General features: G+C 42.2%; 1 protein-coding gene across 7 annotated transcripts in view; it reads left to right on the top strand.

Annotated features, from left to right (window-relative positions):
- Positions 1-22,472, top strand: part of ASIP (agouti signaling protein) — a 100,839-nt gene extending 78,367 nt beyond the window's left edge. For all 7 annotated transcript variants that reach the window (XM_059896459.1, XM_059896458.1, XM_059896456.1 and 4 more), the window contains 3 exons: positions 19,549-19,718; positions 20,966-21,030; positions 22,286-22,472. In XM_059896459.1, coding sequence (XP_059752442.1) covers positions 19,559-19,718; positions 20,966-21,030; positions 22,286-22,462 — 402 coding nt within the window. In that variant the 5' untranslated portion in view covers positions 19,549-19,558 and the 3' untranslated portion in view covers positions 22,463-22,472. The remainder of the gene's footprint in view (positions 1-19,548; positions 19,719-20,965; positions 21,031-22,285) is intronic.

The raw sequence follows: 22,472 nt of genomic DNA, 5'->3' as shown, positions 1-22,472 counted from the left end.
AGTAGCCCCCGCTCACCACAGCTAGAGAAACCCTGTGCGCAGCAACAAAGACCCAATGCAGCCAAAAATAAATAATTAATTAATTAATTTAAATTAAAAAAAACCCAAAACAGAGCATGCCAGACTCTCAGGACTCCAGATTCAGCATCTCAACTAGCAGATGTATCTCTGACTCATTCCAGTCTCTGATTGCTAGGGTCGGTTTACTCTCTGATGAAAGAGTCAAGGCCCTCTCCACTTTGGGAAACTTTCCAGTTGTGGACAACATACCTGACAGACCCACTGGCAGCATTTGCAATCCCCATCCCTAGGGACAGTAGAGGAGGAAGAGCTAGTGATTAAGCAAACACATCACCCTTCCTTTAGCTGGCACATTTTTAGTCCATCTGACAGTCAACAACTCTCACTGATAGACACTGAGTGTATAGAACTGAAGGAATTCTAAAACCAGGGTTTGAGAAATGGGGTAAATACTGTTTTGTTTTTATTTCTACTGTAGCAAGCTGGACTGGGCCAGGATGGCAGACCACCAAACCAAGAAGTTTGCAATTTTCCTCCTTTTTCTACTTCAGGCAAAGGTACCAACCTTCTTGTGTGGCTCTGGAGTCCGGAAGACTTGGGATTGACTGCTCTCTCTGTCACTTACTACCTCTGTCCCTTGGGCTGCTCTGGGTTTCAGTTTCCTCAGCTGTGATCTATAGATTGTTAAAAGGATTAAATGTACATAATGTGCCTAGAGCAGAGCCTGGCATATAGCAGGTACTCAATAAATAGAAGCTATTATGATTCATGTCTCTGCCCTTGTCAGTAATTAGCAGTTTGAGTTGTCTTACAATGAAAAGAGTAGCACAGTGGAAGAGATTCTAGTCTTGACTCTTACTGATTCAAGTGTCTCCTTGGGAAACCCCTTTCCTCCTTGGAGCCTCAGTTTCCTTATCTGTAGAACCAGAGTGAATGGACAAAATCAGTGTTTCTCACACATGGCTGTATATCACAATTGCCTGGAAGCTTATTGAAAGTATGTCTCCCAGGCTCCACCCCTGGAAATTCAGATTCAGTGGGCCTAGGGCAGGCTTTGGGGTTTATATTTGGTAAAACTCCGCAAGAAAAGGGATGAACAAATGTGGTATGTTTACAGTGGAATACTAATCAGCTATTAAAAAAAGAACAAACTACTTATGCATGCAACAAAATGGATGAAACCTCAAAAACATCATGTTGAGCAAAGGAAGTCAGATGCAAATGATTTCATTCAGTATGATTCCATTTATATGAGTACAGAAACCAGCAAAATTGATCTACAGTGGTAGGAGTCAGAATAGACGTCACCTCTGACAGGTAAAAATGGGTATTGCCTGGAAAGAGGCACAAGGGAACTTTCAGGAGTGGAAGAAATGTTCTATACCTTGAGCTGAGTGGTGGTTACACAGGTTTGTAAAGTTAAAATTCATCAAGCTGGATACTTAAAATTGGTGCATTTTACTGTATGTAAATGATATCTTAACAAAGTACTGTTAGCATAAGGGCAAAATGTTCCCCTGACGACTCTAATGCATAGCCAGGTTTAAGTTTCCTGGACAAGATGATCTATAAGTTCTCTTCCAGTTCTAAAGCCCTATGGTTCTTATATCCCCGTCTCAGGCCCCCTTACCAGTCCCTTTTATCCACAAATTAGGTTATATCTTTTACCTTTCTCGATCAAATACAAGATAAAAGATATTAAGAAAAGTCAGAGTCCTGAGCATATCCTAGCACTCAGATAAGGGATGCTAATGAAATTTCAGGGTTGTCCAAGCCCCAGTATGACAGAACAAAGGCCAAGGAAAAGACATTAAGTCACCATCAAATCTGACTTGTCACCTGTCCTGTTGTCCCAAAGGGACCAACAAATCTGAGGACTTTCTGTTGCTGGTTTTCTTTTTTATTCATTCATTCATTCATTCACCAAATATTTATTGAGTGCCTTGCTTTGTGCCAGGTACCTCTGGGTAGTGGGAGTAGCAAAATGAATATGATAGCAAGGTCCCTGCCCTCAGGAAGTTTAAATTCTACAAGAGAAGGAAAGCCAATACAAAGATAAACACAGATAATTGTTAATTGTGATAAGAGCTATGAAAGAAATAGGATGATGGGATAGATAAATACTGGGGGAGGACGTTTCTATGGAGGAGGTAATATTTGTACAAAGATCCAGAGGTTGCCAATGATCCAGCCATGGGAAGAACTAAAAGAATCAAGTTCAAGGCCAGGGAATGAACATTAGGGGCAAGGTAGAAAAGAGTTAGCATATTTTAGGAACAGAAAGGAGTACAATATGTCTAGAATCTAGTGATTGAGAGGGAGAGTCTATCAGATGAGGTCAGAGAGAGTAACAACAGGGCCTTACAAGAAATCATGATCTTATTTCAAGAACAATGGGAAGCTATTAACGTTTTTAAGCAGGGGGTGATATGTGATTTTAATTCCCCCTCCCCCCGCAAAAAAATCACTCTACTATTTTGGAAATGGATGGAACAGGACAAGAGTGGAGACAGGATATCAATTAAGAGACATTTATAGTTGTCCAAGCAACAGTCCCAGAGGTTCAGAATCTGGGCTGAACTGCTATGCAAAGCTACCCTAGTTTGGTAACTCGGTTAACCAAAGACAGAGAGCAAGAAAAAACAACTTCAGAAGTTAGTGAATTCCTCATGCTCAGTTGGCCTTGTCTTCCTAATGTTTTCCCCACATGTCATAGATGAGGCTGAATAAAGGATCCCTCAGAATGTTGAGCTCAGTCCCTGAAGTGCCTTTCTTCAGACCCAATCTTGAGAAGCGAGCCAAATTTATGACCAGGGCTTCTCCAGGTCCTTTTCATCAGTTTCTTTCTCTCTTTTGGGGTCTCATGCCCACCCTCAGCAGAATCTGCCCTCCTAACACAGTGCCTCAAAGCTCTCTGGACCTTTCTTTCTTTACTTCTCCTTCTTTTCCTCTCCTCAGAGGTCTGCCCTTAGGTAGGAAAACAGAAAACTAATCCAATAACACTAATTGCTACCAACTTAACCATGACTGAGAACATTTGCACTTGATCCTTATATCCCATAAGACATGCTATGGAATCTGGCTAGTTAAGGGAAGATATTTTGAGGCAGAATGTGGCTTAAATTCTATTTTGTGAGTTATCCCACTCTGTCTTCCCAAAGAACTCAGACTAGCCAACAGAGGTTGTCTGAAGAAAAACATTAACTGGAGACACTGTTGATCTTGGACCCTGTGGCCTGGATCAACAGGTAGAGGGATCTGGAGCAACAAAGGGTGGGACTGGCTTTCCACAGAAATCTTAAGAGATGACGGTCCAGGCAGTCCCCAAGTAGAGGGCCCCCTCTTGTCTGGCAGAAGACAAGAGTCCAGAAATAGGCCAGAACAATGGGCCTGGAGGAGGCAAGACTTAAACAGGTTTTTGAAGGGAAGTGTAGGATTTGGAGAAGGAGATGATGAATGGCCATGGCATTCTAAACAAGGTGAATGGGGAATTCCCTGGTGATCCAGTGGTTAGAACTCTGCGCTCTGACTGCCAAGGGCCTGGGTTCAATCCCTGGTCGGGGAACTAAAAATCCCACAAGCCATGTGGCATGGCCAAAAATGAAAAAAAATAAAAGGTAAACAAGGTGACTGACGCTCTCTCACTTGCAAACTAGAAAGTACAAGTCCACAACTCTGCCCCTAACTTGCTCCCTATTTCCCACCCATGGTTGTAGAGAGAAAAGCTGGAGGTCAAGCATAAACCCATGTCTGACAACAGCTGATTCTGACTGATGCTGATGGTGCTACCTTTTCCTTCCTTCTCTCCTCTCCTGACCTAGGCAAGCTGGAGTCCACTTAGGGATGAGCAACACTAAGTCACAACCCTGGTCTTGTGAGTTGGATGAGCCATGCTTTATTCTGGTTAAAGGGAAACATCCCATTCAGAGAGAAACGGAACCAACATCTTGGCTTGGCTATAAATAATTGCCTCACTCTTAGAAAGTCTAAAGACCTAAGAGCTCTGAACCCTAATCAACATCTCAAAGGGCCATGATCTAACAGATACAGAGACCAGACCGCAGTACAATTTACCTTTTCTTTTTTTTCCCCATCATTATATTGTGAGAATGTTTTTAAATATGGAAAATTTCATGTTACCTCCACCCAGAATCATCCATATTTATTACCATATTTGCTTCAAGTCTTTTTTATTTAAAAAAAAATTACAGGGAGAATTCCCTGGCGGTCCAGTGGTTAGGATTCTGCGCTTCCACTGCAGGGGGCACGGGTTCCATCCCTGGTCAGAGAACTAAGATCCTGTAAGGCACCTCAGTTGTGGCCAAAAAAACCCCCACGAAAACAAACAATTACAGACAAAGTTGGAGTTTCCCTTACCCCCCAGCTCCAATTCTCATAATTCTTCTATTTCTTTGTCTTTTCCTCCCTACTTATCTTTCTCCTCTCTACTTTCCTTTTCTGCTTGTTTTATTCTCTTGTCATTAATTCTTTTAGTTTTTTCTTTTTTGGTTGTGGCTCACAGCTTGCAGGATCTTAATTCCCCCAGCAGGGATCGAACCTGCACCCTCAGCAGTGACAGCGCAGAGTCCTAACCACTGAACTGCCAGGGAATTCCCCTCTTCTCATTAATTCTAAAATCTAGTGAGTTTAATATTTTACATTCTCCTCTTCTAAATATGTTTTTTAAAAAAGAAGACTAATTTAAAAGGAGGCTTCTTTAAGGCTCTTGATTACTTTTTGGGTGCATATCTGGTCCTCAATGAAACAGGTTTCCATCCCAATATAAAAGTTGTGATTATTAAGTTATATGGTGTTTTTCTTGTATGACTTTTATTTTTTTTAATGTATTTCTTTTTCTAAAATTTTATTTATTTAATTTATTTATTTTTGGCTGCGTTGGGTCTTTGTTGCTGCGTGTGGGCTTTCTCTAGTTGCAGCGAGCGGGGGCTACTCTTTGGTGCAGTGTGCGGGCTTCTCATTGCAGTGGCTTCTGTTGTTGAGGAGCACGGGCTCTAGGCGTGCGGGCTTCAGTAGTTGTGGCACATGGGCTCAGTAGTTGTGGCACACATGCTTAGTTGTTCCACAGCATGTGGGATCTTCCCGGACCAGGGCTTGAACCCATGTCCCCTGCATTGGCAGGCGGATTCTTAACCACTGCGCCACCAGGGAAGTCCTTGTATGACTTTTAAATTGCCTTTAGAATGTCTAGAATTCTAAAGATATTTAAAGCAACTTGCAGCATTAGAATGAATTTTTGGCCTCTCAATGTTACAGCTCTGAGGAAAAACACTCAACAGGCTATCTCAGTTCTGGTTGTGTCAGCTTAAAATTAAAATCATTTTTAAATTATAAAATCTCATGCCTTAGGCCATATATTACTATCCTTACCAGACTTGGCTGTAAATCATTGTCTATTTCCAGAAATCATATTTATTCTCAGAGGACAAATTCTTACCATCAAAAGGAACATTCAACAGAATGTGTTACAGCCTCTCTGAAGGGGATGCTGCTCGTTTGGAATCACTGCAAGTCATGTTACTGAACTCAAGTCCAGCTGCTTGCTGCTCAAAAATTAATACTCGAGAGGCAAGTGTTGGTAGAAACAGAAAATGTTGGTTTTAATCAGAAAGCCAGCATTCTGGGGAGAAGGTGGAATCAACTCCGAAGATTCTGCTCAGGCATGAAAGTTTTTAAAGGAAAAGGGGAAGTAATCTGAGTTAATCATTGAGATAGGGAATCAGACTCGTCGCCATCTCCCCCTATGTGCAGGCTTGTCAACTACTTGTGATCTTTCTTTAGATGATATATTGTTCACACAATTTGTGAGATTACTGAAGGGGAAGCTGAGGAAGAGATTTGGTCATCTGTTAATTACTTATTCTTCATTTCTACTTCTTTGATCTACAGAAAGAACCAACAGATTAGGCAAGGTATTGTGTGATCAAAAGATTTGAAAGGTGTGCTTGGGCCGGAGGTGAGTAGAGCATGGGGGTGTCTGGCTTAAGGTTAGTTACATTATAGCTCTGCTAAAGTGACAAGGCAAAACGGGCCTCCTCCAGAGAGCTCTTTCCTGCCAAAAGCTGCTTACAGTCAAGAGTTAGAAGAGACCTTAAACATCTAATCCAAATCCTTTTTTGTACAAGTGAAGAAAAAGATGCCCACAGAGAGAAAGTAACTTGCCAGAAGTCCCACAGTGAATTCCTGGCAAGGCTGGGTCTAGAACCCCGGTCCATTCTTTGGTGTCTGCTCCACTGAGATGTCTGATGCCTGGAGCACTAGTAAGGCAGCTGCAGGGGATGTCTAGAAGCAGTCTCATCATTATATAACTTACTGCTGAAACTACTGAGTGTAATTTAATGTTTCCCCCAATCCACAAACTTCTTTATGTTCTCACAAACTTCTTTACAGCCACCATGTCATACAATCAGTGTCAGCTTTCTCAATCTTGTAACCAGAAATGACTTCATGGGTGTGCACTTGAGCAGTTGCATAGGCCCTCGTACTTAGAGGGCCTCATGCTTGCTTAGTTTAATGCTCTCCTTGAAATTCTTAATTTTTTAGCACATGGTCCCACATTTTCACTTTGCACAGAGCCCCACAAATTAGGTAGCCTACCTGTAACTTACATCCTGGGAGAAAAGAATGAGAAGGAAAATGGTCTCCCTGTTTTATTAGGAGATTGTAATGAAATACCTAGAACTATCCCCTGGGAGAGGATCAGGAACTTGGCACCTGTACTCCTGACTCAGGCCACTGACTATTTCCCACAACCCCAGGCCACCAGCCTGGTTTGGATGTACAGGACCTAATGATCTTCCCAGTATGAGATTTGGCTTCTTAAGAAAAACTCTAGCCAAATAATTGATTAAAATAGGATAGAAATCTCAGTAATTGGCTTTGGCTGTGCACATCTGGCTCCCGGTGGCCTGATGGCTGTAAAAGGAAGCCACTCTCTAGGGCAGGAAATTCAAGGAGACTGCCAAAGGGGAAAGGCAGCAGAGGCTGTCTGCTGCATAGAACCATATGAAAGAGGGAGGAACTGGCAAGAGCAGCACAAAATGTTTGAGCACTCCAGGAGCTGCAGCCCAAAACTGGAAGGAGGCTGAGGAAATTAGAGAGGTCCTTGTTCAACAATAACTCACAAAATCATCCAAGACCCTGTGCAGTTTAACCACCCTCTTTTTTCTGCCTACCCAAGGCATTTATTTCACTAGTACCTCAACTCTAGCACTTCTCTCCTCATTTTTTTTGTTAGTTATTTGTTTGTCTTCACTGCAGGGCTGAAAGCCATCTAAAGGCAGGGACTCTTTAATCATCTTTTTTTTTTTTCTTTTGGCCGCACCATGGTGGCTTGTGGGATCCTAGTTCCCCAACCAGGGATGGAACCCACATCTGCAACAATGCAAGCGTGGGGTCCTAACCACTGGACTGCCAGGGAATTCCCATATTCATTTATATTGAGCATATAGTAAATTAATTCAATTGAGAGAAACATTTATTGAGGCCTTATTTTGTACTGAGCTTAGGCACTGGGGCTAGGGGTAGTAGGGAGGGGATGAGCATGGAGATGAATAAGGCAGAGGCTCTGCCCTTAATGAGTCTTCAATCTAGAAGAGACAGGCAAATGAACAAATCATTACAACACAGTGTGTCTAGGGAGGAGAGAATAATTTTCTCCTCTGGAGGGGACAGTCAGGGAAGGCTTCCCACAGCATTCAAAAATTTTTTGTTGCTTGATTGGCTGTTCTAGGACAAAACTAAGTAGATAAAACATATTGCCACTCTCCTGCTACCCCAGAAATTATCATCACTAATAAGCCTGGGTGAACATTAAGGAATGGGCCGGTAGCCCCAGTGGAGCCTCCGAAGCTCAGCCTGGCCAGGCACTTGTAGTGGATGCGTATCACCAGCTGCCCAGGTGGATGAAAGAGGTGTAAGGCAGTGGGATCCTTATGCAGCTGCTGAACATCTGGTGTGGGGAATCTAGGTAACTATGAATGAGAGATATTTCTTCTCTGGCCCTGACCCTCAGTATTTGATACAGCTAGTTTGGCTGAGAAACTAAACCACAACAAAAATTGTGTGTTACTTCTCCCAGGTTTTGGCATATCAGAAACTGTGGCTGATGAGCCAGAAGAGTTATAGGCTTTGAGAGTGTTCCAGGGCAGAGAAAAAAATTGACGATATCCTCTGCTCTCACGTGCCTGTGATTCAGGTTGAGGCCGTCAAGTTGCAGGAACATAATATACCAAGAAGGGGTTTCCATTTTAGCTCCTAGAAGCTGAGTGGTTCTGAGCTTTGTAGGGGCCAGAGACACACTTTTAGATCCAGAGAAAGCTATGAACCTTCTCCCCAGAAAAATGTGCATATGCACAAAATTTTGCAGACAATTTTAGGTTAAGATTCTCTCCTGCTATAATTTCCCTTTCCTCCCAAGTGTATGTTTTGTTCCAAAAGACTGGTCAGAGGAAAATCTGCCTCTGTCACCACTAGCCTATATGAGTTGCTCCTCCATGTTGGATGCATACCCAACACTGCTTTGCTTCTAGCAACTTCTTTCTTCACAGGGATGAGTTTCACCAGATCCCTAGCCATGGGTGCTTGGCAGGACTGATGGAAGCCACTATTACAATCAACTGAGCCCCGTCTCCTCCCCTGCAGTGCCAGCTTGCCGGCTGCCCAGACACCCTGGTTCCCCTCACAGGTGCCACCAGCACAGCCCAGGGCAGGCTGTCAGGACTGCACCTCATTACACCTAGTTTGGTCAGCAGCTAATATTGTTCACTGTCTTCAAGAAGACTGCTGCCTTCACCTCTTCTTCCGTTCTCATCTCTTACTATACCTCTGTCCCAATAGGTGGTTAGCCATCCCCCATCACTGGAACATTATAATCCTTTCCTTTGCTTCTAGGATCAAGGCCTTGACCCTAAAGGATTAAGATATCAGGCTATCCCAGTGCCATAGCTAAGGGGATGTATGCAGTGTACACTCGGTGTACGCTGCATACTGATACACCGTCTCCTCACCTTACCATACTCAGAGATGCTCTGCACACTGCTGTCTCCCATATTCCCTCAATCAGAGCCCTTACACATTAGTACTCATGTGCGCGCACACGCCCATGCACACACACACATCAACAGCACTCCTGAGGTATATAAACCACTTACATTTAGCCATGACTTTCCATGCCCTCTTTTCCAGAGTTTAATCAGATTCAGTCACACTCATGCATTTGTAAATCCCTCAGCTCTTAAGGATACACAACAATTGGCTTTTACAAAATCCTTCTCTGTGCAACTGCTTAATCTCCCTAAAGTCCAGGAAGCAGGAATCAGAAATTATGGATTCATAGAATTTAAGAATAGAAAGGTCTTTAGATTCTTTAATTCATTAAACAAATCTTTATTAAATTTCTACTCTGTGCCTCATAATGTGTACTGAGTCGTGTAGTCCTATCCTCTCATTTTGCAGATGAGAAAGCAGAGGCCCAAATGGGCCAAGGGTCACACAGCCACTTAACTGGCAGGTATGTCCATGTAACCTGATTCCCCTTTCTGGATTCTTTATATCCACATGCTGAAGAGAAACTCATCTTAAGTCCTAAGCAGTAACTTAAAGCAGATGATGAGTTTAAGAGGAAGAATTGTCATCAGTGATACCACAGATCAAAGAACAGTCTTTACCACCACAGAGTGGAAGGACAATTTACTCTTGAGAAAAGCAATTGCACAGGTAGTCTTTGTTGTCAGCATTATGATCCTGCATTAATAGGTGGAATGTGTGTCCCATGTTGAGGGTTTGTATAGGTCCATAATCCATTACCTGAAATTGCAAAATCCCAAAACTCTGCTGTAAGTTTTTTTTTTCCTTTGGTAACTCATTTGGCAAAAAACCTGTCCTGAATTGATGCGAATCAATTCACAGTCTTTGTTTATCCTTTGTTTGTTTATCCATAACTTTTTGCTACAGAAGCATCAGTACATTTTTAATGGGTGCTTCTAGAGCCTTTATATGTGGTTTAATATAGAAGATATTGTTTTTCTAAAATTCTGAATCCTAAAAAAAAATCTGACCCCAAGCATCATAATACACCTAGGTATTATGGACATATATTACATTTAGAATATACATATCTCCCCAGGATTTGTGTAAGCAATGTTGGTTCTTACCTTCTCCCAATACACAAATAAGGTTAATTCCACTGAGACTTCACCTTTCCCAGACTCAGTCTAGTTTTATAATTCCACTAAGTTACTTAGGTTCTAAGAAATTGTATTTTAAGTTTATTTCTTAACAGTTACTTGCACAGCAAAGGAAACTTTTTAAAAAAATTAAGTCCTGTAGGAACTCCCATAAGGTTAACAGCTGATTTCTCAGCAGAAACTCTACAAGCCAGAAGGGAGTGGCATGATATATTTAAAGTGATGAAAGGGAAGAACCTACAACCAAGATTACTCTACCCGGCAAGGATCTCATTCAGATTCGAAGGAGAAATCAAAAGCTTTACAGACAAGCAAAAGCTAAGAGAATTCAGCACCACCAAACCAGCTCTACAACAAATGCTAAAGGAACTTCTCTAAGAGGGAGACACAAGAGAAGAAAAGGACCTACAAAAACAAACCCAAAACAATTAAGAAAATGGTCATAGGAACATACATATCGATAATTACCTTAAATGTGAATGGATTAAATGCTCCAACCAAAAGACACAGGCTCACTGAATGGATACAAAAACAAGACCAATACATATGCTGTCTACAAGAGACCCACTTCAGACCTAGGGACACATACAGACTGAAAGTGAGGGGATGGAAAAAGATATTCCATGCAAATGGAAATCAAAAGAAAGCTGGAGTAGCAATACTCATATCAGATAAAATAGACTTTAAAATAAAGAATGTTACAAGAGACAAGGAAGGACACTACATAACGATCAAAGGATCAATACAAGAAGAAGATATAACAATTATAAATATATATGCATCCAACATAGGAGCACCTCAATACATAAGGCAACTGCTAACAACTATAAAAGAGGAAATCGACAGTAACACAATAATAGTGGGGGATTTTAACACCTCACTTACACCAATGGACAGATCATCCAAACAGGAAATTAATAAGGAAACACAAGCTTTAAATGACACAACAGACCAGATAGATTTAATTGATATTTATAGGACATTCCATCCAAAAACAGCAGATTACACTTTCTTCTCAAGTGCACAGGGAGCATTCTCCAGGATAGATCACATCTTGAGTCACAAATCAAGCCTCAGTAAATTTAAAAAAACTGAAATCCTATCAAGCATCTTTTCTGACCACAATGCTATGAGACTAGAAATCAATTACAGGGGAAAAAACGTAAAAAACACAAACACATGGAGGCTTAACAATACGTTACTAAATAACCAAGAGATCACTGAAGGAATCAAAGAGGAAATAAAAAAATACCTAGAGACAAATTACAATGAAAACACGATGATCCAAAACCCATGGGATGCAGCAAAAGCAGTTACAAGAGGGAAGTTTATAGCAATAAAAGCCTACCTCAAGAAACAAGAAAAATCTCAAATAAACAATCTAATCTTACACCTAAAGGAACTAGAGAAAGTAGAACAAACAAAACCCAAAGTTAGTAGAAGGAAAGAAATCATAAAGATCAGAGCAGAAATAAATGAAATAGAAGCAAAGAAAACAATAGCGAAGATCAATAATACTAAAAGCTGGTTCTTTGAGGAGATAAACGAAATTGATAAACCATTAGCCAGACTAATCAACAAAAAGAGGGAGAGGACTCAAATCAATAAAAGTAGAAATGAAAAAGGAGAAGTTACAACAGACACCACAGAAATACAAAGCATCCTAAGAGACAACTACAAGCAACTCTATGCCAATAAAATGGACAACCTGGAAGAAGTGGACAAATTCTTAGAAAGGTATAACCTTCCAAGACTGAACCAGGAAGAAATAGAAAATATGAACAAACAAATCACAAGTAATGAAATTGAAACTGTAATTAAAAATCTTCCAACAAACAAAAGTCCAGGACCAGATGGCTTCACAGGTGAATTCTATCAAACATTTAGAGAAGAGCTAACACCCATCCTTCTCAAACTCTTCCAAAAAATGCAGAGGAAAGAACACTTCCAAACTCATTCTATGAGGCCACCATCACCCTGATACCAAAACCAGGCAAAGATACTACAAAAAAAGAAAATTACAGACCAATATCACTGATGAATATAGACGCAAAAATCCTCAACAAAATACTAGCAAACAGAATCTAACAACACTTTAAAAGGATCATACACCATGATCAAGTGGGATTTATCCCAGGGATGCAAGGATTCTTCAATATATGCAAATCAATCAATGTGATACACCATATTAACAAATTGAAGAAGAAAAACCATATGATCATCTCAATAGATGCAGAAAAAGCTTTTGACAAAATTCAACACCGATTTATGATAAAAACTCTCCAGAAAGTGGGCAGAGAGGGAAACTAACTCAACATAATAAAGGCCATATACGACAAACCCACAGCAAGCATCATTCTCAATGGTGAAACACTGAAAGCATTTCCTCTAAGATCAGGAACAAGACAAGGATGTCCACTCTCACCACTATTATTCAACATAGTTTTGGAAGTCCTAGCCACGGCAATCAGAGAAGAAAAAGAAATAAAAGGAATACAAATTGGAAAAGAAGTAAAACTGTCACTGTTTGCAGATGACATGATACTATACATAGAGAATCCTAAAAATGCCACCAGAAAACTACTAGAGCTAATCAATAAATTTGGTACAAAATTAATGCACAGACATCTCTTGCATTTCTATACACTAATGATGAAAAATCTGAAAGAGAAATTAAGGAAACACTCCCATTTACCATTGCAACAAAAAGAATAAAATACCTAGGAATAAACCTACCTAGGGAGACAAAAGACCTGTACTCAGAAAACTATAAGACACTGATGAAAGAAATCAAAGATGACACAAACAGATGGAGAGATATACCATGTTCTTGGATTGGAAGACTCAATATTGTGAAAATGACTATACTACCCAAAAAAATCTACAGAGTCAATGCAATCCCTATCAAATTACCAGTGGCATTTTTTACAGATCTAGAACAAAAAATCTTAAAATTTGTATGGAGACACAAAAGACCCCGAATAGCCAAAGCAGTCTTGAGGGAAAAAAACAGAGCTGGAGGAATCAGACTCCCTGACTTCAGACTATACTACAAAGCTACAGTAATCAAGACAATATGGTACTGGCACAAAAACAGAAATAGAGATCAATGAAACCGGATAGAAAGCCCAGAGATAAACCCACACACCTATGGTCAACTAATCTATGACAAAGGAGGCAAGGATATACGATGGAGAAAAGACAGTCTCTTCAATAAGTGATGACGGGAAAACTGGACAGCTACGTGTAAAAGAATGAAATTAGAACACTCCCTAACACCATACACAAAAATAAACTCAAAATGGATTAGAGACCTAAATGTAAGACTGGACACTATAAAACTCTTAGAGGAAAACATAGGAAGAACACTCTCTGACATAAATCACAGCAAGATCCTTTTTGATCCACCTCCTAGAGTAATGGAAATAAAAACAAATGGGACCTAAGGAAACTTAAAAGCTTTTGCAAAGCAAAGGAAACTACAAACAAGACGAAAAGACAACCCACAGAATGGGAGAAATTATTTCCAAATGAATCAACGGACAAAGGATTAATCTCAAGAATATATAAACAGCCCATGCACCTCAATATTTAAAAAAAAAACAACCCAATCGAAAAATGGGCAGAAGAACTAAATAGACATTTCTCCAAAGAAGACATACAGATGTCCAAGAAGCACATGAAATGCTGCTCAACATCACTAATTATTAGAGAAATGCAAATCAAAACTACAATGAGGTATCACCTCACACCAGTTAGAATGGGCATCATCAGAAAATCTACAAACAACAAATGCTGGAGACGGTGTGGAGAAAAGGGAACCCTCTTGCACTGTTGGTGGGAATGTAAATTGATACAGCCACTACGGAGAACAGTATGGAGGTTCCTTAAAAAACTAAAAATAGAATTACCATATGACCCAGCAATCCCACTACTGGGCACATACCCAGAGAAAACCATAATTCAAAAAGACACATGCACCTTAATGTTCATTGCAGCACTATTTACAATAGCCAGGTCATGGAAGCAATCTAAATGCCCATCGACAGACGAATGGATAAAGAAGATGTGGTACATATATACAATGGAATATTACTCAGCCATAAAAAGGAACGAAATTGGTCATTTGTAGAGACATGGATGGATCTAGAGACTGTCATACAGAGTGAAGTAAGTCAGAAAGAGAAAAACAAATATCGTATATTAACGCATATATGTGGAACCCAGAAAAATGGTACAGATGAACCAGTTTGCAGGGCAGAAATAGAGACACAGATGTAGAGAACAAATGTATGGACACCAAGGGGGGAAAGTGGTGGTAGGGGGAGTGTGATGAATTGGGAGATTGGGATTGACATATACACTAATACGTATAAAATGGATAACTAATAAGAACATGCTGTATAAAAAATAAATAAAATTAAAAATTAAAAAAAAAATTAAGCCCTGTAATTCACTATATCCTTAATTAGTCTAGAGATGTTACCTAGTGACATCTCCTCCCTGCCCATTGTGCAGTGGCTACTATTTATATTAAGCCTGCTGGTTGCTGTGATGGTGATAATTCCTGCATTATCAGGTGTTCAGAGGAAGTGATGAATGTGGACTTTGGGTCTCAGTTCATCCACCCCGAACTCCAGACACTCCTTCTGTAACTCACATTTCCCAGTTACCCTTTCACTTCTTTGCAGGAATTCCCAGCATGTTTTTTGGTCAGTTTTATATCACTCGTGATAAGGAAAACCCAAAGAAATAGAATAACTACGTATAATGCCTCTCAATCAATGACATGACTTTTGTGACTTGCCTTAATCAGAGCTTTTCCTTAATCAGAGCTTCTCCCCAACCCATTCCACCATATCTCCATTCTTTCCTTTCTTTTTTTTTTTCTCTTTTCAAGTTGAATTTATTTCTGATTTGTCCTTCTAATTAATACCCATTGATACCAGAGCTCTGCTGCTTGAAAAAAAAATGGTCTCTTGGGACTTCCCTGGTGGTCCAGTGTTAAAGAATCCGCCTTCCAATGCAGGGGACGCAGGTTCGATCCCTGGTCGGGGAATTAAGATCCCACATGCCACAGGGCAACTAAGCCCACGCGCCTCAAGGAGAGAGCCTGAGTGTCCCAAACTACGGAGTCCACGCACTCTGGAACCCGCGCACCACAACGAGAGAGAGAAAACCTGCACTCCACAACTAGAGAGAAGCCCGCATGCCTCAGCGAAGATCCCGCGTGCCGTAACCAAGACCCGACGCAGCCAAAAAATAAATTAATTAATTAAAAACAAGAAAGAAGTTTTTTTAAAAACTGCTTTTGGAAGAGATTGAGGATACAAAATAAAATCTTAAAATACACATTTAATTTTATGCAACTAATCAAAATATTATCTTGCAATTTCCAATGATTATATTTCTTATTTGTATTCCAGGGGTTATTGCACTGCATCTTTATGAATTCTAGGCAGCATGGTGTAATAGAAAGTTTCAAAACATTATGATAACTACTCAGAATGGATATTTTCCCTCTGCCTCTAATAATCAAAACTTACCAAACCTAACTTTTGTCTCATTAGGACCCAGCCCTGTCCTAAAGCGAATCTGAAACCTGATAAATTAATGACAAGTATTATTGGTTGGTAATGGCGCAAGTTAACTTTCCCAAGTCACATTGGTCTTTTAATAAGGATCATCAATACCTTTACCCAAAGAAGCAGTTAATTACTTCAATCAGTTAGTAGATATTGAGAGAGCAGACGAGACGTGCTTGCTTGCCTAACAGCCCCTCACGATTCTCACAATCTAGACAGGGTCAGCAGACTTTTTCTGTGAAAGGCCAGAGAGTAAATATTTTATGCTTTGTGGACCACATAGGGTCTCTGTTGGGTTTTTGTTTTTTTAATAGAACACTTTACAAACGTGAAAACCATATTTAGCTTGAAGACTGTACAAATGCTACACGAAACATGGAAAGGGCAAACGAATACTGCAGTCACTAACAGCTACAGATTCAGCCTCAGTGGTAAGTAAATAAATGCTTGTATAACAAGCTAAGTACTGTGCTTAGGTCAGAAGTGGTCAGGCTTAAGAAGTGGTAAAGGAGGAGCTTTGTATGGGGACCAGGAAGTAGCCAAGCTTGGCTAGGATATATACTTCCTATAGGAAAGGATAAAGCTGGAAAGGAATGTGGAAGGCAGGTTGGGAGGGCTCTGGTGCCTTTTTGAGGCTATGGATTATGTATTTCATTTGGTAGTCAGGGTAACCCCTGCAGAGGAATAGAATGCTTGGAATCCAGCAGCAGCCTCTTAATTGGTTTTCCTTCCTTTCAGTCTTGTCCCCTCCATCTCCACACCCCAGTCAGAGGGGTCTTTCTACAATGCAAATCTGAACAAGTCCCTCCCCCTATTCAAAACTTTTCATTCATTTTCCATCGACCTTAAGATATTGTTCAAACTCCTTACCATGGTTTACAAGTCCCATCATGATCTGGCCCCTGCTTCCATCTCCTGTTATGTTTATTTGCCAGCCTTACTGATCTTTTCTAGTTCCTCAAATGCACCATCCTCTCTTGCCTTTGGATCTTCATGTATATGGTTCTCAGTGTCTGCAACACTGTCATCACCACCTCTACTCTCCTCTCCAACATGGATAAGTCCAAATCAGCCCTCTGTTTTCAGCTTCAATACAACATGCTTCAAGAGACCTTCCCTAGTCCATGCACTAGTTGAGGTCTCCCATAGCACAAGCTTTATTAGAATAACTTATTTAACTTGTCAGTCATCCCTGATAGAGTGTAAGCTCTGTAAGGACAGGCATCATTGTGTATCTTGATCACTATTTTTACCCAAGAATCTAGCATAGCACTGGTTCATAGTTGGTACTTAACAAATATTTTTTAACTAGCTGAATGAATGTATGTATGAATGAATGAATGAATGAATGAAAGGAAATGGGGCTTTATTTAAAAGGAAGCTTAGTCTGGTTATATGTTCTAGAGTCAAGGAGGCCAGTAAGGAGGCTCTTATGGAAGACCAAGCGGGAGGAACTGGGCTGCTAGGGACAGGAGGAATGGAAAGGGAGGGAGGGTTGTGAGAATTGGGGGGAGTGAAAATCACTAGAACTTAATGACTGATTGACTGGGTGTGGGGAACAAGAGAGAAGGAGAAATTGCTCTCCAAGCTGAGAGCCCAGCAGCATCATTAGAGAGAGAGAGAGGGAGTCCTGCTAGGAAGAGAGGTCCAAGTTACTGCTTGGGGCTCGTCAGTGTGCCAGGTTCATGGTCATAGAAATGAGTAAAACATGACCTTTTTTTATCAAGTGGGAGAGACAAACACATAAACAATGTGATAAAGGATTTGACAGAGAACAGTACAAAGTTCTGAGAAGCAGAGAATGGAGCAAATTACTATGCCTCAGTCCCCAGACTTTCCTGATAAAGGTTTGTTTGGGTTAACTATTGCTGATAGGGACTAGAAACCTCAGAGATCGAACTGCATGGAGCTGGGAAACTTAGGGCCTCAAAAAATGTTTTGGGCTCTAGGGCCTGAGGAGGTGTATTGTCCCACCACACAAAAAAGATGTGAGCTGCTTGAAAAACCTCTGTATTGCCTCTTTCTGTTTTATAGATTGGGATTCTTCAAGTCATTGTTTATTTGAAAAAAGAGTTCCCCTGCTAAATGAATGCAAACCACTCACCTAGCCCACTCCCCTCATTTTACCAAAAAGAAAATTAGAGTCCATTAAAAAAAAAAAAAAAAAGAATGGATTTGTCCAAATTCACGCATTTACTAATGCTTAAGCCAAGACAAGAACTCAGAGGTCCTGACTCCGAGCCCAGGGCTCATCCTATTGACTTACTACCAGGCTTTGTGAAAGAAAATTGGTGGCCAGTTCATGATAGGCAAATAAATGCCCATTGATGAAAGGATCTGAAGGTATCAGAAGAAATGGAGTTAGGGCTGAGAGAGGTAGAGGATGGACTTCAAAAGGAAGGGACTGTCCCCCCTACCTTTAAGAAGTTTAGAATGAGGTTGGGGGCTGGCTATTTGGGTCCTCCTTCTCCTGGAATGTAACAGAAATGGAGAAAATTTTACTCTAAGCAATCTGAGGGCTGGGAGGAATAGGCTAGAAATTGCCAGGCTGAGCCCAGGAATGGGCAGGACCAGCACGAGCAGATTGTTTTATTCTCTTCTCACCCACTATGCCTTATGGCAGGGCCAGAGAACCTTGGGGAAGCAGTCTCAGCTTTTTCCCAGACCAGAAAGAACACGCACAGGGTGGGTGAGGAGTAGGGATTCCACACTCAGAGAAGATGAAGATGCTGTTGAAGCTGTGAGCCCTCACTAAGCCAAACCTAGACATTCATGGGAAGAAATCCACTCTGGGATCTGTCTGGTTCATCAAAATCCAGCTAGCAATAAATCAATAAATATAGTTAGCCTATTTGAACAGGTCCATCCTATCCTCCTGACGCAAACCATATCTGCATTTATTTCCTCTGGATGTCGGAATATAGCATATGCAATGACGTACACACTTGTCCAAAAAAGCCATTTATCCCTACACCTTCTCATTCAGTCTTAACTCATGAGCCTTATTCTCTGCACTTCAGTAAGACCTCTGCCAGTGTGAGGCATTACTGGGGACCTTTCAACAACTCTGCCCAAGCCTAGGGTCTCCTGGGGCCACTGACTTAAAAAACCCCAGCACCCCACCCTCTGGAAGGCAGAGACCAATTGCAATGCATTCCTTTTCTCTTTGCTTCAATCTCCCTCCCTTTTTTAAAAAATAAATAAATTTATTTATTTATTTATTTATTTATGGCTGTGTTGGGTCTTCGTTGCTGCGTGCGGGCTTTCTCTAGTTGGGGCGAGTGGGAGCTACTCTTCATTGCTGTGCGCGGGCTTCTCATTGTGGTGGCTTCTCTTGTTGCGGAGCACGGGCTCTAGGCGTGCGGCTTCAGTAGTTGTGGCTCGCAGGCTCAGTAGTTGTGGTGCACGGGCTTAGTTGCTCCACAGCATGTGGGATGTTCCCGGACCAGGGCTCGAACCCGTGTCGCCTGCACTGGCAGGCAGATTCTTAACCACTGCACCACCAGGGAAGTCCCTCCCTCCCTTTCTTGTCTTTCTTTCTTCCTCTCCCATCTCTCCTTTTCTCTCTTCTTCCTTTATCAGTTCCCCTTCCCTGTCCTAAGCCTTGCTGGTCCTCCAGCTCCCCTGGGACACTGGGGTGTGGAATGGGATCAGAGCACCAGCCCAAAGAAAGCAGGAGGGCACATCCATTTGCCAGGGCCCCTGGCCCACCTGACTGCCTTCTCTGTCCCACTCAGGCCTCCCGGAATGGATGTCATCCGCCTCCTCCTGGCTACCCTGCTGGTCTGCCTGTGCTCCCTCACTGCCTACAGCCACCTGGCACCTGAGGAAAAGCCCAGAGATGAAAGGAGCCTGAGGAGCAACTCTTCCATGAACCTGTTGGATTTCCCTTCTGTCTCTATTGTGGGTAGGTAGCCTGGCCTGGGGCCCAGCCTCCAGGCTCTGGCCCAAGAGAACTGCAGGATGGCAAACACACTCCCCAAGCTGATACCAGGATCCACTGCCATAGGTCAAGAGCTCCTTCGTGCTCATTCCTCAAAACAATCCTGGAGGAATAAAGTGCCCCTTAACTCATTTGGTTTAGGAAAGCCCTGCCTGCCACCAATCGAATACGCAGCTTAGCATGTTAGAGGCTCTGAGAAACCTTAAAGTCATGACACTTGGTGAATTTGGTTTAACTTACCATTTCTGAAACTTAATGAGTCATGGAACTCCTATCAATGGTAAAAATTTTAGGAAATGCTGCAGAATATAACCAAGTCTGGGATGAACTAGTCCTTTCATGCCAGGGTTGAGAATTGAAAATGACTGCTTGGGAGAAAATATCAGGGGCATTAGAGCCTGGCATGGAGATCTTCTGGTTCGACTTCATCTGACAATAATAATAATAACATATATACTTACTTTGTGCTAGGCACTGTGAAGTGAGTATTATTTTTATTCCTATTTTATTTCACAGCTAAGTAAATTAAGTCTTAGAAAAGTTAAGTAACTAACACACAGTTCTTAACTGGCAAAGCCAGAATTCAAACCCAAGTGTTTAACTCCAGAACCTAAGCTCAAAACTAATATTCCTTGCTGACTTGTCTCTCACTTCAAAAAGAGGATATTCTAGATATATCAGGGAAGGGACTGGGGCACATTAACATTGATTGATCACCTTCGATGTGTCAGACTTTCCACTTTATAAACATACCTCATTTACCCCCAAAACAACTCTTCAAGGTAGGTATTACAGTATCCTACTTGCAGATGAGAAAACTGAGTCTTAAGGAGATTAAGTAGGTTGCTCAAGGCCACAAAGCTGTTATATGGCAGAGTCAGGATTCAAATCAGGTATGCCTGGCTCCAAAGCTCTGAGAAATGGAAAATAGGGATACAGGAAAAACAAGTCCATCCATGTACAAGACACTGAGTCCATTTTCCAGGGCCGCCTTTGCTTTCCATCAGAGGACTCTTTGCTCTCAGTCTCTGGCTCCAGGTCTGCAGCCAGGCTAACAAGAACCTGCTGGCCTAAGTCCCAAGATGTGATCTATCCAGCCAACCCTTCATCCTCTCCCCTACCCTGGGGCTTCCTGGAGCCCCCTCTGTTCCTCCCACTTCATTGCAGCTCAGGGCCCTCAGAGACTGGCTTTGCTCCTTCTCTCCTTGAAGCACAGAACAAGAAATCCAAAAAGATCAGCAGAAAAGAAGCGGAAAAAAAGAAAAGATCTTCCAAGGTAGGTCTGGGAGCTCACATTGTTGGGGTGGGACTGGACTTAAAGGGAGAGGATCCCCAAGCTCTGGCTAGGAACTAAATAAAAGATTTCCCAGGCCTGCATGCCCAAAAGAAACTGAAAGCTACCAAAACTTCCTGGCCTCAAGCCCTGAACCAGACCCCCAGGAGCTGAGGCCCAGAAAGCTAAGGTTCACTGAGCAAAATAGCTTACCTGCTAAAAAGCATCTTCCTATACTAGCTCACACCCTGCCTGAAATTTCACCATCACTCATTCTTTTGGATGAATGCAATGTTTCCCAAACCTCAGTCATTTCAGAACCATTTCCACAACTTTTACCATATCTGAGTTTCACCTATTTAATATATTTGTTTAAAATTAAAACTTTAGTTTTAAAACTTTTCTATCATGGTTATATAGTTATTTAAAAACCTATATAACCATGATAGAAAACCAGTATCACTTGACATAAATAGAAAGTAACCCTAAAAATAAGTAAAATGAAAATAAAACCTTGTTTTTTGAAAACTCAGTTCCTCAGTTGCACTAGACACATTTCAAGTACTCAGCAGCCACATATGGCTGACTGGCGGCTGCCTGTATTGGACAGCACAGCAAAGAATGTCCCCAGGAAAGGGAGTAGCTAACTCAAAGCTCCTGCAGTAGGAACTCATTTCTTGTGTTCGGTGCACAGAAGGCAGTGTGCTAAAGACCCGTGGGAGAGGTGGGCGGGCCAAACCACAGAGGGCCTCAAGGACCAAAGTAAGGGGGAGGAGGGTGTGCTTTAAGCCCGAGTGTGATGCCATCATAGGTCTTCTGAGCGGTCCCTTTTGTGCACTGGAGGTTGGACTGTAAGGGGGCAAGAGCAGCAGACAGGGGCCTAGCCCAGAGTAGCAGCGGTAGTGAAGCAGTGGGTAGACTCCGGATCTATTGTGAAGGCAGAACTGACAGGGACTGTGGCTACACCGGAAGGGGAAGGCAACAGAGACGGTAGTTAAAAACGGTGGAGCTGAGTGGGATGCCCTAGGGAGAGAAGAGGCCAGGCCGGAGCCAGTTAAGTTCTGATGAAGTGGGGCATTGTTGGGGGGAGCAGGCGGGGACCCGCTGGGGTGCCCTGTGGGCATCAGTCGAGCGGGCGGTGGGCAGCAGGTGGGGATGTCTGGTCGGGGGCCTCCATAGTCCAAAGAGTTCCCAGGCAGAGGTGAGGACGAGTGGGGCGGACGTGGACTGCTCGGGCAGCCCCGGCGTTTCCCCGCAGAAAAAGGCTTCGATGAAGAAGGTGGCACGGCCCCGGCCCCCGCCGCCTGGCCCCTGCGTGGCCACCCGCGACAGCTGCAAGCCGCCGGCGCCCGCCTGCTGCGACCCGTGCGCCTTCTGCCAGTGCCGCTTCTTCCGCAGCGCCTGTTCCTGCCGCGTGCTCAACCCCACCTGCTGAGCGCGCCTCT

This window comes from Balaenoptera ricei, chromosome 15 (assembly GCF_028023285.1).
Source record: "Balaenoptera ricei isolate mBalRic1 chromosome 15, mBalRic1.hap2, whole genome shotgun sequence".
In the NCBI taxonomy this organism is placed as follows: Eukaryota; Metazoa; Chordata; class Mammalia; order Artiodactyla; family Balaenopteridae; genus Balaenoptera; species Balaenoptera ricei.
The sequence above is the reverse complement of the archived record's forward strand: the minus strand, read 5'-3'. Positions and strand labels throughout refer to the sequence as shown.